Raw genomic sequence first — 22,701 nt, forward strand, 5'->3', positions numbered from 1 at the left:
TGGGCCTGGGCCCGCGGCGTGGGGAGAGGGTCCGAGAGCGCGCCCCGGGCTGCCCCAGCGTGGGGAGAAGAGAGCATATCCCGGGCTTTCCCTACAGTGGGGAGGGGGCCCCCGAGAGCGCACCCCGGGACGCCCCAGCGTGGGGAGGGGGGCCTGAGAACACACCCCGGGCTGCCCACCTTGGGGGCTGGAGTCCCAGAGTGTCTCACCCCGGGCTCCCGCGGCACAGGGACAGGGGGGCCAGGGCGAATACCCGGGTGCCCCAGTCTGAGATGTGCACACCAGGCTCGCTGGCCCAAAGCACACACCCCCGAGCTCCCCCACTGTGTGGATTGGGGTCCCAGAGAGTGTACTCCCCAGTAACAGGTATTTTTAATTGTGATCTGGTCCAAACGTGTGACTATCAGGTAGTAGGTATTATGCTGAAGGGATGTGGATAGAGCACTGGGCCTGGAATCAGGAAAACTTGAGTTTAAATGTGGTCTCAGACACTTGCTAGCTGGGTGACTCTAGGCAAATCACCTAACCTCTGTTTGTCTCAGTTTCCTTAACTGTAAAATGGGGATAATAACAGGGTTGTTGGGTGCCCTATACTTATTCCTTTCCTCTACACCCTGAAGGGGGAGGCCTGTTGGTGGTGGACAGTTTGAGGGGCAGTGAAGCCTTGTGCCTCTCCTCAGATCACAGCCTGAACGTGGCCACCTTCTCAGTGTAAGTGAAGAACCATTTCATCTTTGATATCAAAGAGCTTTCTAGAGCTTATTCTCTCTCTCATAAGGTGGTTGGATGAGAAAATGGAAATGGTTCAGTGTAAATTAATTTCTAGACAGTTAGGTGGCATAGTGGACCCGCAAGCAGGAAGATAAAAATTTATATCCTCTCTCGGATATCTATTAGTGGCCTGAGCAAGTCACTTAACCTCTGTGTGACTTGGTTTCTTCATCTGTAAAATGGATATAATAGTGCCCTCCCCCCAGGATTGTTGTAAGGACCAAATGAAGTGAAGCACCTTGCAAATATAAATTGCTACATAAGTGATAGTTATCATTACTATCCTAGGGACAGTCCAGTCAGTGGGTCAGGACATGGGTATGAACATTTAGACAAGCTATTGCCATCTTTCCTATGCTAAGATTATGCCATCAATAGGCTATTGACTTTGAGCTACTTTGTAGTAGGGGGATGTAATTACACCATAACCTTGAGGGTAGCTGGCCAGAGACAAGAATGAAGTCTAAGATCACCCAGCAGGGCAAAGTTAACTGGCCCATTCAAGGCTTGAACCACTGAATTATCCTCTCTGTTATGGCCTATCCCCTCTTGGAGCAGGTTGCCTCTGCTCTAGACCCACTACTTTCTTCTTTTTTTCTGAAAACTTCTATACCTCATGCCAACGGAGCCTAAAAGGCATCTTTCCCTTTGCCTCTCCCTGCTTGTGAACTCAAAGATGGGAAACCAACCAGACATTATCCTTCCAATAAAATCTGTGAATTTTGCCTTTGTTATTAAATTGTCCTAGAGTAGAAGAAAATAGGACCCCAATCATCTTCCACATCAGTGAGGGGGAGCACCAGAGCTGGAGAAGCTGTGTCAAAATCTAGGAGCGTTGTCTCTGTAGGACCACAATTTACCCCTCTAGTCTCTGGTAGCACTTGATTTTTTGAGTTTTAGATCCTCCTGTCATGTTCTGGAGACCATTGTACTCAAAGTTTTGCAAACTCCCTGGTTATACCCTTCCTATGTCCTACATTAGGCCTTAAACCTTCCCTTCTAGGTTAAAACAATGCAAAATAAAGGCCTATTGCTTTGAATTACTGAACTGACTGTTCTGTGAAAACTTCCTATAAATCCCTAAACCAGGAAAATGGGGAACAGACTGGGATACCCTCCTAATAGATGGAATCCAGGACTGAACCCTAGGTGTTGTCTGATAGTGCGGTCACCTTCTTTGTTCTGGACATTATACTTCTATTAATGCAACTTCATAATAGCCTTTTTCTTTTAATAGCAATTAAGTCCTCCTGTTGATACCTATGCAACTCAATCCCTCAGGTCTTTTTCCTTGGAACTAAACCAGGTCTCCTTATCTTGTCTTCTGGAAACTGTTTGAATTTAAATATAATAGTCATTCTGCCCATTGTCCCAGTCTGTCGTATCTTTTTCTTAGTAAAGTTTTCAATTTAATGTATTTATTAGCCTAAGATGTCCAAAAAAATCCTACTTTGAAGTTTCCTTGTGGCCTGAAAGTAAACTTGGGTTCCTGAAGGCCATGCTAAAAGACTGCAAGCTCTGGTAGGTTCTACCACGCTGAAAAGTCTTTGAATATGGTCCCAGATACAGACTGTGTCTCCTTTCTAAGGATCAGTAGGCTGGCTATTGAGTGATAAATCCTTTGACCATGGCAACTCATACATAACAAAAAATACAACCTAGGGACAGAGGGTGCTAAGTATTGTAGTTTTTAGGTCATCTATAAACAAACATTAACTTTTGGTGCTCCAAATGTGAAAAAACAAACCTTTTTTGACATTCTTATCATAAATGAAAACCAGAAAATAAAATGAGGAATAGCTGAACGGAAGTTCTCCTTGAAGAGGCAAATCAAGGAATTGGTAAAATTGATTTTATTGTTCATCCAAAGGCCACAAAAACAACATATAATGGAATACCTTATTATCTCTTATTTCAGGTCACCAAAAAGAGCAATAGAGGAATGCCTAATGATAGTAAGTAGGAGACTGCAAATTATCCATGAAGAGCTGCGCACCAGAAATGGCATAAAGGATATCAAAATGATAATGACCAGAAGGCAACAGGTCAGTTATGTGTTAAGAGCGAGAGATAACAGATAGCCTGTATTCCACTGATACTCACATATGCTAAGAAATCTAGAGAAAAGCTTGCAATGGGTGAGTGGATCCATTATGGAGAATTTATGGGAGGAAGAAGGTCACAGGATGTGCTGTAGATGCATTGTGATTTGTACCACCGAGTATAAACATCAAAGAATAGATAATTCTGCTCTATTTCTGACCTCTAAGTGAGAAGAGAGACTTTATGTATCTATGCTTCATTAAGATACATTACTCTTTAATGTCTTAAGAGTAAGGCCCATGTTGTACCTATTTTTGTATCCTTGACACTTAGCATGATGCCATATGCAGAATTAAATATTGAATTTAATAGAAGTGAATCTGAAAAAGACCTATGAAATTATGTCACTTGGTTAATTGGGTTGAATGAGAACACAATGAAGCAAGTGTCCAAAGACACCAGAAATCATGACAGTAGAGTGGGGAAGGAAAGAGGCAGGGGAGATGATTGAAGAAGGGGTTTGAGTCAGTTTAGACTTTTGCAAAGGACCATTTACCTTTTGCTAAAAGTACTTTTCCACTCACCTAGTTTCTGGGTTCTCTTCCAGTGAACATCTTTATTTAGTTATGAAAAAAAATAATAAACAAAACCTGTTGTTTCTTATAGACCAAGTTTTCTAGTTTCTATTAATAGCAGTTTTGAAAAATTATCATTTTTGGAAGCATACTATTTGCTCTCCATTTCTTTTGTTGTTTTGTTTCTTCTTTCTCGTGGTTCCTCTCATTAGTTCTAATTCTTTTTTACATCATGACTAAAGTGAAAATGTTTGTGAAATTTTTTTTCCCTTTCGAAAAAAATTTGCAGAGAAAAATTTAATTGTTCCCCCAATATTTTATTCTCAGGGAACTCTGACTTTGTATTATCAGCCATCTTCCAAATGGCTTAATTTTGTTTTGGATTTTGAATGTCTATCGTTCCTTTACAGCTTCTACGAGATGCAAGTATTTATTTAGGTGACAGGACCATATGAGCTCCGAGAATTGTGCTAAGGTAGACACCAAGAGAGTTATGGAAAATTTGAAAAATTACCAGAAGTGGAACAAAAGAGAACTTCTCATCTGGGGCCAGTACTTCCTGAATGCTGCATGGTTACCCTCATAATGGCTGACCAAAGGAAGGGGTTAGATAGCAGCTTTAAAACAAAGTGAACCCACAGCAGGGAGACTTGAACTGAAAAAGCATGATGGACCTGATGGACCTCATGTACCTATACCTTTCATGCAGAGCTCATATATATTTGTAGAGGATGCTATTTATTGGTAATTGTCTTCTGGGCCTGTGGCACTTTCTTTTGATAACCTCAATGGTAGCAAATTTCCATGTTTGAAAGCAGATTTTACATTTGGAAACATATCAATCAGCCTGGTCAATTCTGATGAGTTAGAAAAAGCTGGTCAAAAGTATGTTTTTTGGGGGGTGGGACACGAAGGGGTATCCTGCCTATAAAGAGACTGGTTTTCTTGCGTCTTAGACTTTAGACCAACTCTATAATGGGATAACTGCAGCAACATCTCCCATCAGTCACTGCACTCTCTCCCTCCATTCCCACCCCCTTCAATTTCCTGCCCTGGGGTTATATTAAGGCCCAACAGCTGGGTATAGTGTAGATCCCTCACTCCAAGTGACCCACACTTTTCTGGCACTTAGGGTGCCTTCCAGGAGACCTAAGTGGAAAAGTACTTTCAGTGCCCTCACAATCCTAACTGGGGACTTTATTATTCACTTATGTAAGACACCTCTGGGGGAGAGAAACTAACTTCCCCGGAGGAGGCTTCAGGAATCCAGGATGAATCTGCTATACCACTGATGGTGGGGTTGGTGCACTCACTAGAGCTGACGGTGCTGAAAGCCATTATGGAAGAGCAATTCCAAGTGTGTTTTGGGCATTGGCCATACTGTTGGAATACATATTCGAAAAGTGCAACTTTTAAAATGGTGCAATGCTTATTGGAAATCAATTCCAGCAGAGTTAAACAAAATCTTATTTTACAGTGATTATCTCCACATGTGAAAACACTTTTGAAGGCCATCAATGCTATCAAAAGTTAAGGAAGCATTCTGTCTCATTTGGTGGAGAAGTCACCAAGGCCCGAGAGTGTTGTTTGGTGACTTTTGTCTGCTTGGACCTTACTTGGAATAAGATTCCCTATAAAGCCAATCTATGAGTGTCACTTCATAAAACATTTTGATCCTCTAGCCTGTGTCCTCCCACTACTCAGATATCAGGCTGGTGAGTACCATCTGGAGGGGACATAGTTATAGTTACTGCTGCCTCCAATCCCAACTCCTAGAAGAGATCAGGAGGTGCTGCTTTACTAAAACATCATTCAGTTTGCCTTCTTTCCAACGCAGAGCCCTGACATTCTTGCTAGGATCTAATAACGATTCATCAGTGAGGGGGTCAAAGGCCCTTCACTAACCAATATCCTGTCCACATGCTTCCTACTCCAGCCAAGCAGACAGACCTGGATCCATTCTTTTACTACCTCTTTTTGGCTTTATCTTTCTTTCCCTTTTGTCTTCTGTCCCACAAAGTATCCCAACACCTTTCCAGACTAACTCCCCTCTGGTTTTCCTTATAATTCTCAAGACTTTATCTACATCCCAAAAATGCTGAGAGGAAACTAAGCTGATACTTCCTTGTTTATTCTACAACTAATACAGAATTTAATTAGTATGTATTTATCGAGTTGTGTTTCCCTTTTATGGATACTTGTATAAGTATTTTGGTTTCTTAGTTTATATGCTGCTCAAGGGGTGGCTTTTTTTGGAAGCATATAACACCTTTTACAGCATCATTCATATGTTTAATATTTATTTTAATTCACTCTTATGTCCTCATTATGGTATTCTAAAACTGATTATATCTCATGTCAGTTATAAGTGGATATGGCTGATAAGGTTAACTTGGGTTTGCACAAAACTCAGGTTAAAATCTGCATCTACCACAAAGTCCCCATCCCACTAACACCCCAAATAGTTACCTGAGACCAACTTACCACTAGAAAAGGTAAACAAACTGGAAGAAAAATACTGGGATGTCTGAGCCATAAGTAAAGACAGTGTGGTGTGGTATAGAGTAATGCATTTGGAATTAGAGCCAACAAGTATTTATTAAGTACCTACTACATGCCAGGTTTTATGATAAGATCTGGGAATACAATGAATAGCAAAAAAAAAAATTAAAATTAAAAAGTCTAATGTGAAACACATGCAAGCAACTTTGTACAAACAAGATACATACAGCATAAATTAGAAGTAATTTCCAAGGGAAGGAAGGCACTAGTATTAAGACTGGCAAAGGCTTTTTACAGGTGGGGTTTTAGCTGAGATTTGAATGAAGTCAGAGGAGAGGGGAGGCAGATGAGGAGGGAGAAAATTTTAGGTGTAGAGGACAGCCAGTGAAAATGCACAAAATAGGAGCATGGGAGTGTTACATGCAAAGAACTCCGAGGAGTCCAGTCATGAGATCAAAAAGTACATGGTGGGTGGTGGGTGGGAAGTGAAGAGTAAGGTATAAGAAGACTAGAAAGGTAGCAAGGGGCCAGGTTATGAAAGGTCTTACGATTTTATAACTTATCGTGGAGCTAGCTCACAGGGAGCCCCTGGAATTTACTGAATGGTATGTGTGAGTGTGTGTGTGTGTGTGTGTGTGTGTGAGAGAGAGACATGGTCAGATCTGAGCTTTTGGAAAATCAATTTGATAGCTGAATGAAGAGAAGGTTGAGGGAGACCAACTAACAGGTCTAGGTATGAGGTGATGAGGGCCTGCACTGGAGTACTGGCAGTGTTGGAGAAAAGAAAGGAGAAATGTTGCAAAGGTAGAATTTACAAGACTTGGCAACTGATCAGATATGGGAGTGAGAGTGATGCGTCAAGTATGATTCTTAGATTGTAAGCCTGGGTGACTGAAAAGATGGTAGTGCCCTCAATAGTAATAAAGAATTTAGGAAGAGGGGAGAGTTTTGGAGAAAAGATGGAGTTCAGTTTTTGGATAAGTTGAGTTTAAAAAGTCTATGAGACATCAAGTTCAGTTTTTCAGTTTTTGGAGTTCAGTTTTGGATAAGTTGAGTTTAAAAAGTCTATGAGACATCAAGTTCATGATATCCAATAGACCACTGAAGATGTAAGGCTGGGGGTAAGAAGAGAGGTTAGGGCTAGATAAACAGACTGGCAAATCATCTACATTGAGACAACTGAATCTATGGGAGTATATGAGATTATCAAATGAAAAACACAGTGGAAGAAGAGAGCTCAGGAGAGAGCCTTGGGGACTATCCTGATTAATGAGTGTAAACTGGATGAAGATCCAGCAAAGGAGAGGTCAGATAGCTAGAAGAACCAGCATAGTTTTACGGAACTCTAGAGAAGAGATCATCAAAGAGAAGAGTGTGGTCAACAGCGTTAAAGGTTGCAGAACTCAAGAAAGATGAGGGTTTTTAAAAATCCATTAGTTCTGGCAATTAAGAGATCATTTGAGGAATGGCTAAACAAATCATGGTATGTGGATATGAGGGAATATCAGTGTGTTCTAACAAGTAATGAAGGAAACGGATTCAGAAAAACCTGGGAAGACTTAATATGAACTGATACAAAGTGAAGTGAGCAGAACCTAGAAAATAATTTATACAGTAATGCAATATTTTAAAGATAATTAACTCTGAAAGACTTAGTAACTCTGATCAACACACAGTTCCAAAGCACTCATGATGAACCATACTGTCCACCTCCGGAAAGAGAATTGACAGATGCAGAGTACAGAGTGAAGCATATTTTCTTCTATTTTTTTTTCTTGGAACATGGCTAATGTGGAAATGTGTTTGGCATCTCTATACATATTTGTAATGGGTCTCATTTTTCCTGCTTTCTTAATGGGTGGGGGAGGGAGAGAATCTGGAACTGAAAAACAAAATGCAAAAAAAATTTGAAATTTTGTAGATGGTAGTTTCAGTGGAATGATGAGGATGGAAAACAGACTGCAGAGTCCAGAAGAGAGTGAAAGGAAGTGGAGGCACTTCTTGAGGAGTTTAGCAACAAATTTAGAGGATTGAAGATAAGTGAAACAGTGGGCAATCTGCTGAAGAAGATGGCATGGAATGGGATCACTTGTAAAAAGGGTTTGCCTTGGCAAAAAAGGCCATTTTTTGACGTGCGACAAGGGTGGAAAAATAGCAAAAGGCAGTCGATTGTGAGATGGGAGGAGAGGGCTCTTGGCACAAAGCTTCAATGTTTTCAGTGAAATAGAGGTGGGGGTGGGGTGATGGCCATAGTGCCAGGGGAGGCTGAATGAAGGGATAAAAAGGTTTGGAAAAACTGCTTCAGTGAGTGGGACAGTGAATCAATTAGGAATGTGTAACAATTGCCTTGAGGCAAAAAGGCCCTGGAAGATATAACATAAATTTGTAGTGCGCCCAGTTCGAATCATAGAACCAAGGTCCAAATCTTAGTTTTGCCACTTAAAACCTGTGCGATTTTAAGCAAGTCACTTCACACCTTCCTGAGCCTCAGGTTTTTTTGTCTATAAAATAAGGGGGTCAGATTAGATGATTTCTGAAGTCTCTTCCAGCTTTAAATCCCCAAAGAGAATCACCAACAGTAGGTTGATTATAATTGACCCAATTATTATGACAATTATAATTTATTATAATTGACTTGAACACTTCTATACTTTGACCTTGCACTTACCTGATGCTGTAGTTTTCAGAGCATCTTCCGCTTATTATCTCATTTAATAATGTCTATAACCCAAAGTTATTGTGAAGACAAAATGAGAATATATATGAAACTACTCTGAAAACTAGAAAGCTTATACAGAATCACATAATTCTATTTGGCCTTCAGAATCTCGTCCCACGCCATAATTTTACAGATGAAGCAGAGGGCCAGGAAGGTGGTGATTTATACAAAGTCACACAGCTGTTCAGTAGCAGCATGGATAGTCTTGACCCCCAGTCTTCTGATCCCTCTCCAGCGGTTTTTTTCATTATAATCACTAAATCAGTATTTAGGGAATGTTATACAGCCAATTTTGTGCTAGGCATTGTGGCAGATACAAAAGAGTTGGAAAGCCAAGTCCTTGTTCTGGGGAAATTTAGACTGCTAGTATTCCATTTTCTAGACTTTATCAATAGCATGTTCTCTACTCTATCTGTTCCGCTTACCCCTCCCCTCCACCACCACCAGGGGTGGGAGGAGGAATGGACCTGTGATTTCATGTGTGGGGAACTTCTCATGTGGCATCTCCCTCTCCTAAAGAATAATGGCAGCTCATCTATAACGTACAGACTGAGAGAGCTGCCTAGTACACAGAGAAGTCATGACTTGCCTAGTCACACAGCTAATACCTGTCAAAAGCAGGACTTGAATCTAGATCTTCTTGACTCCAAAGATGTTTCTGCACTTACTACTCTATACTTTCTCCCCAGTTTTTTTTTAAATACCAAAAATAAAAACTCAAAGCATGAAACTTTATCAAAACTCCTATGACTTTATTTGAACTGCTTACTCAACACTCAGAGCACCCTGGTCCCATTTTTGGTATGCCCCTCTGCTTTTGGCTGGGCACAGATGTTTCCCCCACTTCATGCTTGCATTCTCTGGTGGGAAGTTGGTTTCTCTTTTTGTATTCATGAATCTATCTAGTTGTTTGGGAGATTCCTTTTAAAACCATTGCAGCTGACATACACTGTGACATGAAGTATATTTTTGTTTATTTCTGTCCACTGAAAGAAAAACTAGAGTACAGAGTAGCATTTGTGAAGGGACAGTCTGAAGGGGTAGACATTGCTCTGAGAACACTTTTTACCCTTGCTTATGAAACATAAATCTCATGTTCAGGTCACAAAAACGGCTAAGACAAAAAATGCTCCTTGCACAAGACACCTATGAGCCAAACAGGCTGCTCTAATCTAGAAATGTGTTCCTGCCTGGGATGGAGCTGAAGAAGAGTGAAGATTAAGCTTTACAGGCAACCCTCCACCCCACCAAAACCCAGCTGAGACCAGGAAATATCTCCCACTGGTCTCTGAAGGATTCACTCTCTTATCCATTCCCTTAAGGTCATCCTCAAATACTGCAGAGAGTCTTCTGGGGTGACTTTACTGATTCAGACAGTCTCCTCTTTCAGAGGGGGTCTGAGCACAAACCCATGAGTTATCTTTACACTATATGAAGTGAGTGGGAGTGAAAGCCTAGATCTCCTAATCACTGAGGTTCTAAGGATTCCTTTTATTAAGAACAAAATCTTTGATGATGAGTCATGGAGGTTCCTGCTGTTACCCCAGGGCCCACAATAAGGTACCCCCAATATTGAGTCAATAGTGAAGGATAATGACCATTTTTCTTGCTATGTAACAAACTAATTTACAGGCTGGTCATTTACCGATGTTCACCAATTTGCATGTAGATTAACTGCCATCCCACAAGAGACAATGAAAATACCCAGCAAAGAGTGAGTCTGTTTATTCTGATCTCCTTAATAAACCAACTGGATCAATTAGTGATATAAGCCACCAACCTGGCAACTGACAATTACAATGGTTGAAAGTGGTCAAGGAGAGAGATGACATCCGTGTGTAGAGGCATGGGTTTTAACTGAAAGGGAGGGCAGGAGGGTGAACAGGGGGGACAGGCTAGTATATTTGTTAAACTTCTCTGCCACAAATGAAGACTACTGAGAGAATCCAGGTGAAACATGGTTGGCTAGATCTAGGGCCTGTGGTCAGGGATCATCTTTTTTGCCTATGAGGGCTAATGACCTTTGTATCTTAAAGCCCCTTTTCAAACTCCAGTCTAACAGCTTGGTCCTTGTGAGAGAATGATCAATGTAGAAATTGCCCCTAGATACTTTTCTACTTATTAGGTTAGTCCTTTTGTTTGCCTAGCATTTTGATTATCCACCTTCTGATCTTCAAAAAACACAATTTTTCAAAAAATTACTAGTCAGGGAGTGGGAGAGTAGATGAGATGATCATGAGTCCATGTTAAACTCCCAATTTGTGTCAGTGCTAAGACAGCCTGACACCTTGCTGTCCTATTGTGGCTTCTTCCTAAGAAATCTGTACATTCTTTTTCACTGTGCCTCACAGAATCACAATATCATAGATCTGGAAGGTCATCTAACAATTTCACAGATAAGGAAACTGAGACAGAGGCAATTTGCCCAAAGTCACAAAGCTACTTAATGGCAGAATCCTGATGTCCTAAGCTCTTGTCCAATGCTCTTCCTATTACATATTACATTGCCTTCCTGTTCAAAATGCTCAATATCACAGCTGGTCAAGGAAAATACCCTTCCTCAGCCAGGCCACAGACAGTTGTGCCATCTGGGTAAGAGTTAAGGTTAGAATGTGAGGGAAAGACATGTCCTTCTCACTCAAACCACCAAGTAAAGATCTTATCATTGAACGCCATGGACCAAGGTATTCTCTGTGAGCAAAGACTACTTGGTGAGAGAGGCTGTTGCCTTCCTCCTGGCTAATGCTACCAGCCTGTCTCGCCAATGTGCATGGCTGCAGCTTCTGTATAGGAATACTACCCATATCTTCCACAGGTTCTCAAATTTTAAGAAAGTACATACAACTCTAATAAGATGTGGGTCAAGCATCAGGCAGAAGTCTCTCCACCTTGACTCTGCTGTCCTACTCAAGTCTATCTACGTAAGAGGCTGAAAAATAGTTAAATGGGTTTTTTGGCAAGAAGGAGAGTATGCTGCCCGACAATCACATTCTTCCACATTTCTGTAGAGCTCTTACTTGTTCCTCATACCAGCTGTCTGAGGTGAACTGGACAGGGACTATTCTTATTTTACAGAAAGGTAAATTAGGGTCCAGAGAAGGAAGTTACTAGCCCAAACTCAGTAAGGAGTAGAAGCAGGTGACTCAGTTGCTCCAGATGACTGGGGGACCCATACACAACAACTAATGAACTTGTGCACACAATAGCCAGTAGCCCTGAGAGCATGATATGGATGGGACAGATAGGCTGTTTATGTACAAGGAAGGGCTAGCTACCAGCTAGGGAGGAAGCTTTTTGATCTTACCATTTTCCCAGGGTAGGGTCAAATGGAGGTGAACATACACTTCCTCTAACGGTTTGAGCCAGCCACATTACCAAAATGGCTTAGTTTCATTGCATGTGAAACAAACAGTGAGAGTCTTCAGCTAGTTGAAAGCTGTGAGTTCTAATCTTTTCTGCTATCTATAGTCACAAATGTCCAAAATATCAGAAAGAGAAAAGCCAGCTTATTATTTCTGTAAAGACAGAGAAAAATGTATACATTAGATGTACTCACATTTAAAGTTGATGGCCTAGTCACAAATCTGAGGTGTTGCCCTTAGAGACATGGCCTGTCATTTACTCCAATAAATTCTGTTTTTCAGATTTTGGGGTCAGGGACTATGTGTAGGCTGAGAATGCTAATATCCAGGAATTTAAATTTCAGTAAAATCCTGAATACTATGGAGGGAAGACTGTAAACCAAGCCAGTGAAAAGTTCAAAACCAACCAATTCTCCTTAAGGAGATTCCCAACCTACAAAATTCAGATCTCTCACCCTGGGCTGATTCAATAGTTAAAGAAAATCATATTGATTAAATCCAAGAAATCTTATAGCAGGCCAAGTCTTGAGTTGACACGGATGAAGAAAAGGAATCTCCATCATGCTGGGTCTATTTCAGGGAAAGTAAGCAGGAGGACGAGTAAGTGGGTCTATGCTGGAACCAGGAGAGAGCACCAGCCCCCATTTTGGCAGCTCCGTGCCCAGCTCTCCCCTCTAACGGCCACCTCACTCACCCACGAGCTAGGGAGAAGCCTCAATGTCCCATCAACCTCATAGCACAGGGAAAGTATCAAGTTTTAGAGGTTTTCCCATGCTACTTGCTCCTCCCCTAGACTTCAACCTACAAATAACTTGGATTATCTGCCAGTGATCTACCAACTTCAGCCTCTTTGCAACAATTTCACCTCTTCGGCTCATGTAATTTCTTCATAAGGACAGGGTGGGTGGATTCTTTTCAAGCTCCTCCAAATTTCACAATGTGTCTTCATTATTTGCAATACTATGAAGTTCCAAACAACCAGGTATGTCACTAGTTAGATGTATGATGCCAAAATGCACTGAAGAGCCAGTTTAAAATGATCTTGGGCTCCCTGTCTTTGGGATTCTCCACTTACCGGAGAAACAAGAGATGAAGGACTTACAAAACACCCCCTCCACCCCCCTCTCCATACCAATGGTTGGTTTCTAGGCCATCAGCTCCAATCCCTAAGCCCGTGGGCTCAAGCCCTGGTAGGAGGAGGCCAGGGGGGTCTGGCGGCTGCCCTGGTACGTCTCCATCACCACTGCAACTTCCATCCTGGCCTGCTCGCAAATGGTCCTTGAGTGTCTGTTTGTAGCGGAAGCTCTTGCCACAGCAGGGACAGGGGTAGGGCCTCTCACCTGTGTGGATGCGCTGGTGCTTCATTAGGTGGTGCTTACGAATGAAGCTCTTGCCACAGTGGGCACAGTGGAAGGGACGCTCGCCTGTGTGCAGTCGTTGGTGATTCAGCAGATGCTCCTTACGCATGAAGCTCTTGCCACAATCGCCACACTGGTAGGGCCGCTCACCCGTGTGGATCATTTGGTGACGGATCAGTGCCGAGTGGCCATTGAAGTCGATGCCACACTGAGGGCAGGAGAAGGGGCGTTCCTGAGCATGGCCCCGCTGGTGGAGCAGAAGACTAATCTTCAGACTGAAGCTCCGACCACACTGAGCACAGCGAAACGGCCGCTCCCCAGAGTGGCCACGTCGGTGGCTGGTGAGCCGAGATTGGTCAGCGAAACGCTTGGGGCATTCTGGACATGGAAAGGGCCGTTCACCACTGTGGACCCGCAAGTGGTAGGTAAGCCGAGAAGGGTGTACAAAGCTCTTGGAGCAATGTGGGCAGGTATGGGCCCGCTCAGTTGTGTGCACACGAGCGTGATTGCTGAGGTTGGCCTGCTGTGCAAAGCGCTTAGGACACTGGGCACACGCAAAGGGACGCTCACCAGCATGACTGCTCTGGTGGTCCATCAACATTTCCTTCTGGTTAAAATTCTTGCCACAACGACGACAAGGAAAGAGTTGCTGTTGCTCCCCTGATTGGGGGGGAAGAGGAAGGTTGCCCAGCTGGGTGAAACTAGCCTGTCCCCCAAGAGGGTCAATGGGGTTATTAAGTGGAGGTCCAGAGGGTAGTACAGGTGGAGGATGCTGGCTCTTGAAAGCTGCATCCTGGAAAGCATCTTTTGCCACTGCCGGCGAATTGACAGAGGTAACCTGGGTATCTGAACACAAAGGGCCTCCAGCAAGCCCTTCAGCTTTGATGGCAAGCTCATCATCTGAAAGAGAGGACTAGGGTTGTTATACGACACAGAAACTGCTTTGTTAGCAATTCTCACCACAAAGTAGTAGCTACATTCTACCTGTGCTTTTATTCACTGTGATTGTATAGGGAAGTGATTAGTTCAAAGGAACAGAAACAGTTCAGTGAAGTTCTGAGGTGAGAATCCCGGAATCTAAGGTGTCATCTCTGCATTATGATATTCCCTGGTTTGAGATAGGGGATGGGAAAAAGCAAAGTTTTAAATTAAATTTTCCTAAGACACTGCTTTCATCATGTCACTTCCCTGCTCTACAACTTTCCCTCACTCCCTTTCACCTAATGATCCAGCCTCATCCCACCATCCTCATCTGTTCTTCCAACTCTTCCCCAATACAAATCTTCTGGTCTAATAGGGCTGCTCTCCTTTCTTCAATCCCCATTCCCTCCAAACCCCTGTAATGAACCTCATTCACTTCCATGATTTTCCCAGAGCTTATTTTGCTTTTGGGGTTTGTTTGGGTTTTTTTGGCTCCTATCAAGGCTGAATTTCTCTCCTGCACAACACAGAAGGCAGGGCGCTGTATCACTCACCAGCATAGGTGCCTTTGTAAATGTCACTTTCTTCAGGGTCCTGTGGACCATCCACCTGGGGGTCATCTTCTTGTTTAATCCAAGAGAGAATGTCTGATGTGGAAATGCCTGGCTCTGTTTGTGGGAAAAGAGAAGCAGAATATTTTGTTTTGTTGAGTTTCTACTAGGAAACAGAACAGTATCTTGAACTCAAAACTGGAATTAAACATGCTAATTTAATTTCAAACAACCCAAATATTCATTGGTAACTAAGCAGTAAACAAAATTCTTGCTAAATCAGTCACAATTCCTGCACTGGAGATGTCCTAAAGTGATTTAACAATGTGCCCTCTATTTCTACTGAACTTTAACCTTTAAATTTCTTTAATTCTCTTTTCCTCTCACAAAAGTGCCACAATGCGAAAAAGCAGAGTCTCTTAATGTAACATAACAAACATAATTTATTAAGTGTAAAGCATTATGTGATGTACTATGGATATAAAGATAAAAAATGATACAGTCCCAGGCCTCAAGAATCTTACACTATACTAGGGAAAGACACATAGATGAATAAATATGATACAGAATAGAATATGATAAAAAGGAAAGATAAATAAAAAGTGTTACAAAGAAATTTAAGGATGGAGAGATCACTTTCTAGTGGGTAAAGGTAAGAATGATGGTGGTGAGGAAGAGATGGGAATCATCAAAGGCTTCATGGAAGGGGTATCACCTCAGCTAGGCACTAAAGAAAAAGAAGGAACTCTATAAGCAGAGATGGACATCAAGGGAATTCTAGGCATAAGGGACAGCCTACATGGATGGAGAGAGGCAGGAGGGAACAAGGGAATATTACGGAACACGTCTGGTTTAGCTAGAATGTATAGCGTGTGAACGGAGTCAATGTGAAACAAGGCTGGGAAAGCACGCTGTGGTCAGACTGTGGAGTGCTTTAAATGACAGGCTAAGTAAGAAGTTTGTATGTGATTCAAGACACAAGACAGAGCCCTTGATAGTTTTTGGCAAAGAGAACAGTGTAATCATATCTATGCACTAGTGCACTAGGATGATGCACTGACAAGGTGGGACCTAGGCCATCATTGTAATTCTCAATGCTAATGGTGATGAGGAACTACGCTAGAGCGGCGGCAGTAGGAATGAAGAGGAGAGGGCCAAAATAAGACATGAGTAAGGAAGAATCGACAAGGTCAGGGGTTGAGGAAGAGGGCAAAGTTAAAGATGACTGTGTTTTCCAGCCTGAGTGACTGGAAGGATAAAGGTGACATTAATGGAATTAGGAAAGTGAAGGGAAAGATGAAGTTTTGGGGAAGTAATGGTACTTCCACTTTGGACATGCTGAACTAGAAGTGCTCAAAAACACTCAGATGGAGAGACCCAGGAGACGGCGCTCACCCAGACATCGGGGGAGAGACTGTGACTTGACTTACAAACTTGAGTCATTTTACAGAAGTCATAATTAAAGTTGCAAGCCTGGATGAAATCAGTAAGGGAGATAAGATAGCAGAGGACACCAACATTCAGAGGATAGTCAACAGATGAACAAAATGAAGAGTGAGAAAGAGCGGAAAGAAAGATAGGAGAAAAACCAGACAGCACAATGTCATGGAAGTCCAAAGGGAAAAAGAGCAATCATGGGAGTGTCAGATGCTACAAGAATAGTCAAGGAACATGAGCCCTAAGAAAAGGTCACTGGTTTTGGCAACTAAGAGTAGGAACGGAAACCAAACTCCAGGAAACTGTAGAGGGGGTTGGTCTTGAAGAGGAGACAATGTTTTTACTCTTTTTTCTAGAAATTTAACAGTGAAAGGCAAGAAAGATACAAGACAGTTGAGGAAGTGGCAGCATCAAGTCAAAGTATTTTTTTTTTTTTTAGGATAAGGCTGACTTGGGTGAGAGGGAACATGGTATAGAGCAATGGAAACTCAAACGGAAAGGAATGTTTGTCAGTTGGGTACTGATTTAGAAGACCACAAACTAACATTATCTATGTTGCAACGTATTTTTATTTATTTTGTTAAGCACTTCCCAATTACATTTTAACCTGGTTCCAGAGCTCAAGTCTGACCTCTGGTGTAGATGATAGAAAGTAGTCCTCATAGTCAAGATGACCTGGGTTAAAGTGCCACCCTTGACCTAAACTGGCTGTGTGACCCTGGGAAAGTCCTTTTTAAATAACAACCCTGGGTTTTTTTGTTTGTTTGTTCTAAATACACTTTTATTGATATTTTATTTTTATGTTGTCTAAATTTCCCCTTGTATCCCTTTTCTTCCTCTCTCCCCTCTCCCAGGCAGCCATCCCTTATAACAAAGCTCCATACCTGGGGACCCCTCCCCTCCCATCTTTCCCCTTCTTTGAGGCCAGCTCTGTTCTTTGAAAGTTTGCAACATTCTTTTTCTTTTAAAATAAATTATAAATATATATACATATGTATGTACACATATATGTATATATATTTTTACATTGCCAAAATTTCCCCCAACATTTCTCCCATTCCCAGAGAACAATTTTATATAAAAATAACATTTTTTTAAAAATGGGAAAAAAACCAGTAATTGATCAACATATAGAAAAGGTATAAAATATGTGCAAAGGGCCATCCTTGTGGACATCCCACTTCGTAAGGAGTAGGGTATGGGTGTCTTCCAATATCTCTTCTTTAGAGACATGCTTATTTTTGTAATTTTACAACTTTCACTTCTGATTGTTTTGTGGTTGTTTATTTCATTTACATTGTTCTAGTCGTGTGTGTTTGTGTGTATTGTTTTTGGGATTCAGCTTACTAACCTTTGTATCAGTTCATGTAAGTCTTTCCATATTTCTCTGTATTCATTATATTTATCATTTAATAGCAATATTCCATTACATTCATATACTAATATTTGTTTAGCCATTCCCCAATTGATGGGCATCTACTTTGCTTCTTTTTGCTTTTTACCAGCACAAAAAATGTTGCTATAAATATTTTGGTGTATGTGGAACTTTTCTTTTTGTCAGTAACCTTCTTGGAGTAGGTCTAGCAGCAGAATCTCAGGTTCAAAGGTATGAACATTTTAGCCACTTTTTTTTTGCATAAATGCTTTGTAGAATGGTTGTACTAATTCACACCTCTACCAACAATGAATCCTGACCACGCCCTTTAACTAAAATCTCTTTTCTACGAAATTTTCTAAATGGAACAGAAGGAGCTTATCTGCACTGGTAAAGGAAGTTCTTCAATGGGAGCTCCCCACCTGATGGAATCAAAGGTCTGGGTAAAAAAAAAAATGATGAGTATGTTTAAAGCAGAACAACGGGTCATTACATGGGGAGATATTGAAGATGAGAGGCAATGACAGATGGACCAAGAGCTCATAGTACATGAAAGGGATGGGTTCAAGAGCATGAATGGAAGGAGTTAGTTTTATTGAAGAAGAACAAGCCATGATCCTCTGAGATTAGAGAGGAGAAAGAAATAAATTAGAGAGGCCAAAATGCCCAGAATTACCCTGCTTTACCCTGCTCAAGGTAAAGTCCCAAGGAAGTTCTAGTTCTATAAAGTCTTCTGCTGACTTCTAGTCCACTGAGAATGTGGTATAATGGAAAGACCTCTGAACGTGGAACCAACAGACCTGGGCTAGAATCTTGGTTCTGCTACTTATTACCTGTGTGACCTTGGGTGACCACTTTCCCCTTTGGCTCTCAGCTTCTTGATCTGCTATACAAGGGGTTATACTGGATAACTTTAACAATACCATCTAGTTCTGAGAATCTAGAATTCTTATAGGGGCAAGGTCTGAGCCGCTTAGTCTAGCTCACCCTTAGCTGCACTTACTCTGATGGAAACCAACTAAACAAAGCTTCACAGGTTGGTTCTGTCTTTACTCTTATAATCAATAGCACTCTCTTGTCAAGTACCTTTTCAGAAGCACAAACCCATTAAAATGTAATATAGCCTGTCCAAAGGAAAGAGAAAGTTGAGTAAGACTGAGGTCCAACAGGCTATACTGGGGATAGGGTTAGTCTGAAAAGAACAAAAGTTTGGTGTTATAAAGAGGGGAGGGGAGATGGGAAAAAGTAAGAGACAGGGCAATGGAAGAAGATGGAGAGGAGAAAGAGGAAGAAAGGAGATTGAATGAGATAAGAAATAAATAAAACACTGTGAAAACCTAAGGGATTAATTAACACTGTTAATTTGCTCAATCACTACAGTGAGAACCTCAAAGTTAGGAGACCACAACAAGATACTCTTAATAGTTTTTCTTGCCTTGGTGTCAACCTTGACTCCTCACTTTCACTCACCCACATGTCATTTCCACCTCTAAAATATCTCTTGAATTCATTTCCTTCTCTCTATTTACAAAACCATCACCCTAGTTTAGGTCCTCATCACTTGCCTAGGCTATCTAATAGCCTCTATAATTGATCTTGGCCTCGAATTTCTCTCCACTGAGATCCATTCTTCATGTAAGTGCCAATGTCATTGTCCTAAAGCACAAATCTAACCATGCCACAACTTACTCAATAAATTCCAGGAACTTCCTATTACCTCTAGGATCAAATATAAAATCCTATGGCATTTAAAGTCCTTCAAAATCTGGACCTCACTTACCTTTCCAGCTGGCCTTACAGTATACCAGCAGCTCCCCGCCACTGCATCCCTGGCCACTCCTCTTCCCTACCATGACACAATATTCTAACCAAACTGGTCTTTTTACTATTTGTCATAAATGACATATAATCACCTGTTTCCAAACCTGGAATGTATATCTTTCTCACTTCTGCCTCTTAGAATTCCTATTTTCCTTCAAGGGCCAGCTCAAGTACCATCTTCTACATGATGCTTGCCTAGCTGCTAATGCCTCTCCTTGCCACCAAATTATCTTTTACTTATTCTGCATACACCTATATATGTACATGTTGACTCCTCTAGTTATATTATAAGTTTCACAAAGACAGAGATTGTTTCACTTTTCTATTTGTATTTCCAGGGCGTACTCAAGTATCTGGCACATAGTAGGTATAATGCCTACTGATTGATTAAAGATAGAGCAGCTTTGTAACTTTAAAGTCAGTGACAAAGCTGAAATTAGAAGTCATTAATCTTTAACTGCTAAGCTGTCATCAAACCCTGGGAGTGCAAGATAGCCTGGAGTAGTGAAAAGATGTGATGTGATCTTTTCCACTCACCATCGCTGGGCTCTGCAGTCATCTCACTCTCATCTGGTCTCGCCTGATTCTCTGTATTCTGTTCTGACTCTGGTTGAGTTTGAGACAAAACTTCAGGTTGTGTCATGGCATAATCTAGAGAACAAAGGGGAGAGAAAAGAAAGTAAAAGTTCATGGGGATGAAGATGGAATTAATTCTAACCAGTCTTGAGCTGAGGGCATATGGGTCCATGGAGCTAGGGATGCCTTATATAGTCCCTATCCCTACTACACCTATAAATTAACCAGTTTTCCAAAACCCATCCTACCTTCACTGCGCGGGGGTAAGTGGCAGCAGTAGCTCCTGAAGAGAATAGTGTCCAGGCATATTTATCCCATGCACAGTTTCACATTTAACCTTTGTTCCTAGACCATGCTCCTATCATCTGACATTAAGGAGGGAGGGATACACCAAGGTAACTATAGCTTTTATAGTGACACTATGTTCATGGAAGGAAAAAGCTGAGGAGCCTAGAATCCAAAAGGAGTGAAGATGAGAAGTTGGGAATGGGGCAATGAACAAAACTGCTGAGCTCACTTGAAGCTGTAGACCACTAGTCAGATAGAAGCCAGCTCAGTCTCACCCATTGAGATGAGAGACTCATAGTTGCCCTTCATTATGTTCTTGTAAAGTTCCTTCTGCCATTCTTCTAACTTCTCCCATTCTGGCGTAGAAAAGTAGATGGAGACATCATCAAACGTCACTGGCACCTGCAATCAAAAGCATGTGGGGCTCAGCTCTTCCCTCTACCATTTCACTTACTTTAAATTTTTGTTAAGATACTACGATGGTGATAACACTGTGCTAGCTGCTGAGAGGTAACATAAAAGAAAGGTAAGATAGCACTCCTATCAGAAGCTTACAATTGAATTGGTGAAATAAGACATAACTGCACAAAATATTACCATGTATATGGTTTAGGTGTCAAAATAAGCAATACAGGTAAATACTAAACAAGCAGGAATCAAACTGGACATGAGTGGTTAGGAAAAGACTTCATGATTGAGCTAATCTTGAGAGCTGGATGGGAGAAGGAACATTGAATAGGGACAGATGGGGTAATGTTTCATCATAGGTTCCATCACAGCTGATCAGAGTTTTTTTTTCTTTCAAAGTTTTTTTTTGGCTCTGCTTATACATTCATATTAAACATATTTTCTCATTAGTCACAATGTAAAGAATTAGAACTAATGGGAGGAATCATGAGAAAGAAGAAACAAAACAACAAAAGAAAAGGAGGGCAAATAGTATGCTTCCATCTTCATTCAGACTCCAAAGTTCTTTCTCTGGATGTGAACAGCATTTTCCATCATGAGTCTTTTGGAGTTGTCTTGGATTCTTGCATTGCTGAGAAGAGCTAAGTCTATCAAGGTTAGTCATCGCACAATGTGGCTGTTACAATGTTCTGGTTTTGTTCATTTCACTCAGCATCATTTCATATAAATCTTTCCAGGTTTTTCTGAAGTCCATCTGCTCCTCATTTCTTACAGCACAATAGTATTCCATTACATTCATATACCACAACATATTCAGCCTTTCGATGGGCACCCCCTGGATTTCCAGTTCTTTGCCACCACAAAAAGAGCTGCTATAAATATTTTTGTACATGTAGATCCTTTTCCCATTTGCACGATCTCTTTGGGATACAGCCCTAGAAGTGGCATTGGGTCAAAAAGTATGCACATTTTTATAGCCCTTTGGGTATAGTTCCAAATTGCTCTCCAGAATGGTTGGATCAGTTCATAACTCTATCAACAATGCATTAGTGTTCCAATTTTCCCACATCTTCTCCAACATTTATCATTTTCCTGTTTTGTCATGTTAGCCAATCTGACAGGTGTGATGCTGCACCTCAGAGTTGTTTTGATTTGCATTTCTCTAATCAACAGTGATTTAGAACATTTTAAAATTAATTAATTTTTAGTTTACAACATTCAGTTCCACAAGCTTTTGATTTCCTAATTTTCTCCTCCTCCTTCTCCTCTCTCTTACCCCTCAAGATTGCATGCAATCCAACATAGGCTCAACATATACCTTCACATTACAGATATTTTCACATTCTTCACGTTGTAAAGAAGAATTATAACCAATGGAATGAATCATGAGGAAGAAGAAACAAACAAAAACAAACAAAAAAGAAAGAGAGTAAATAGTTTACTTCAATCTGCATTCAGACTCTGTAGTTCTTTCTTTGAATTTGGATAGCTTTTTCCAGCATGAGTCTTTTGGAGTTGTCTGAGAACCTTGCATTGCTGAGAGGAGCCAAGTCTATCAAAGTTAGTCATCACAAATACAATGTGTCTGTAATTGTGTGCAGTGTTCTCCTGGTTCTGCTCCCCTCACTCAGCATCAGTTCATGTAAGTCTTTCCGAAATCTGCCTGCTCATCATTTATAATAGCACAATAGTATTCCATTACATTCATATACCACAACTTGTTCAGCCATTCCCCAGTTGATGAGCATCCCCTGGATTTCCAATTCTTTGCCACCACAAAAAGAGCTACTATAAATATTTTTGTACATGTAGGTCCTTTTCCCATTTGTACGATCTTTTTGGGATACAGCCCCAGAAGTGGCATTGGATCAAGGGGTATGCACATTTTTATAGCCCTTTGGGTATAGTTCCAAATTGCTCTCCAGAATGGTTGGATCAGTTCACAACTCCACTAACAATGCATTAGTGTTCCAATTTTCCCACATCTTCTCCAG

The 22,701-nt window shown here is 41.3% G+C and overlaps 1 protein-coding gene across 1 annotated transcript in view; it reads right to left on the bottom strand.

Annotated features, from left to right (window-relative positions):
• Nucleotides 1-9,341: 9,341 nt before the first annotated feature.
• ZNF398 (zinc finger protein 398) overlaps nucleotides 9,342-22,701 on the bottom strand; it is a 35,486-nt gene continuing 22,126 nt past the window's right edge. Inside the window, exons 3-6 of the mRNA XM_036760224.1 lie at nucleotides 20,575-20,701; nucleotides 19,973-20,086; nucleotides 14,806-14,919; nucleotides 9,342-14,230 (exon numbers count right to left, since the gene is read on the bottom strand). Coding sequence (XP_036616119.1) covers nucleotides 13,071-14,230; nucleotides 14,806-14,919; nucleotides 19,973-20,086; nucleotides 20,575-20,701 — 1,515 coding nt within the window. The 3' untranslated portion in view covers nucleotides 9,342-13,070. The remainder of the gene's footprint in view (nucleotides 14,231-14,805; nucleotides 14,920-19,972; nucleotides 20,087-20,574; nucleotides 20,702-22,701) is intronic.

Source organism: Trichosurus vulpecula, chromosome 5, assembly GCF_011100635.1.
Source record: "Trichosurus vulpecula isolate mTriVul1 chromosome 5, mTriVul1.pri, whole genome shotgun sequence".
Lineage (NCBI taxonomy): Eukaryota > Metazoa > Chordata > Mammalia > Diprotodontia > Phalangeridae > Trichosurus > Trichosurus vulpecula.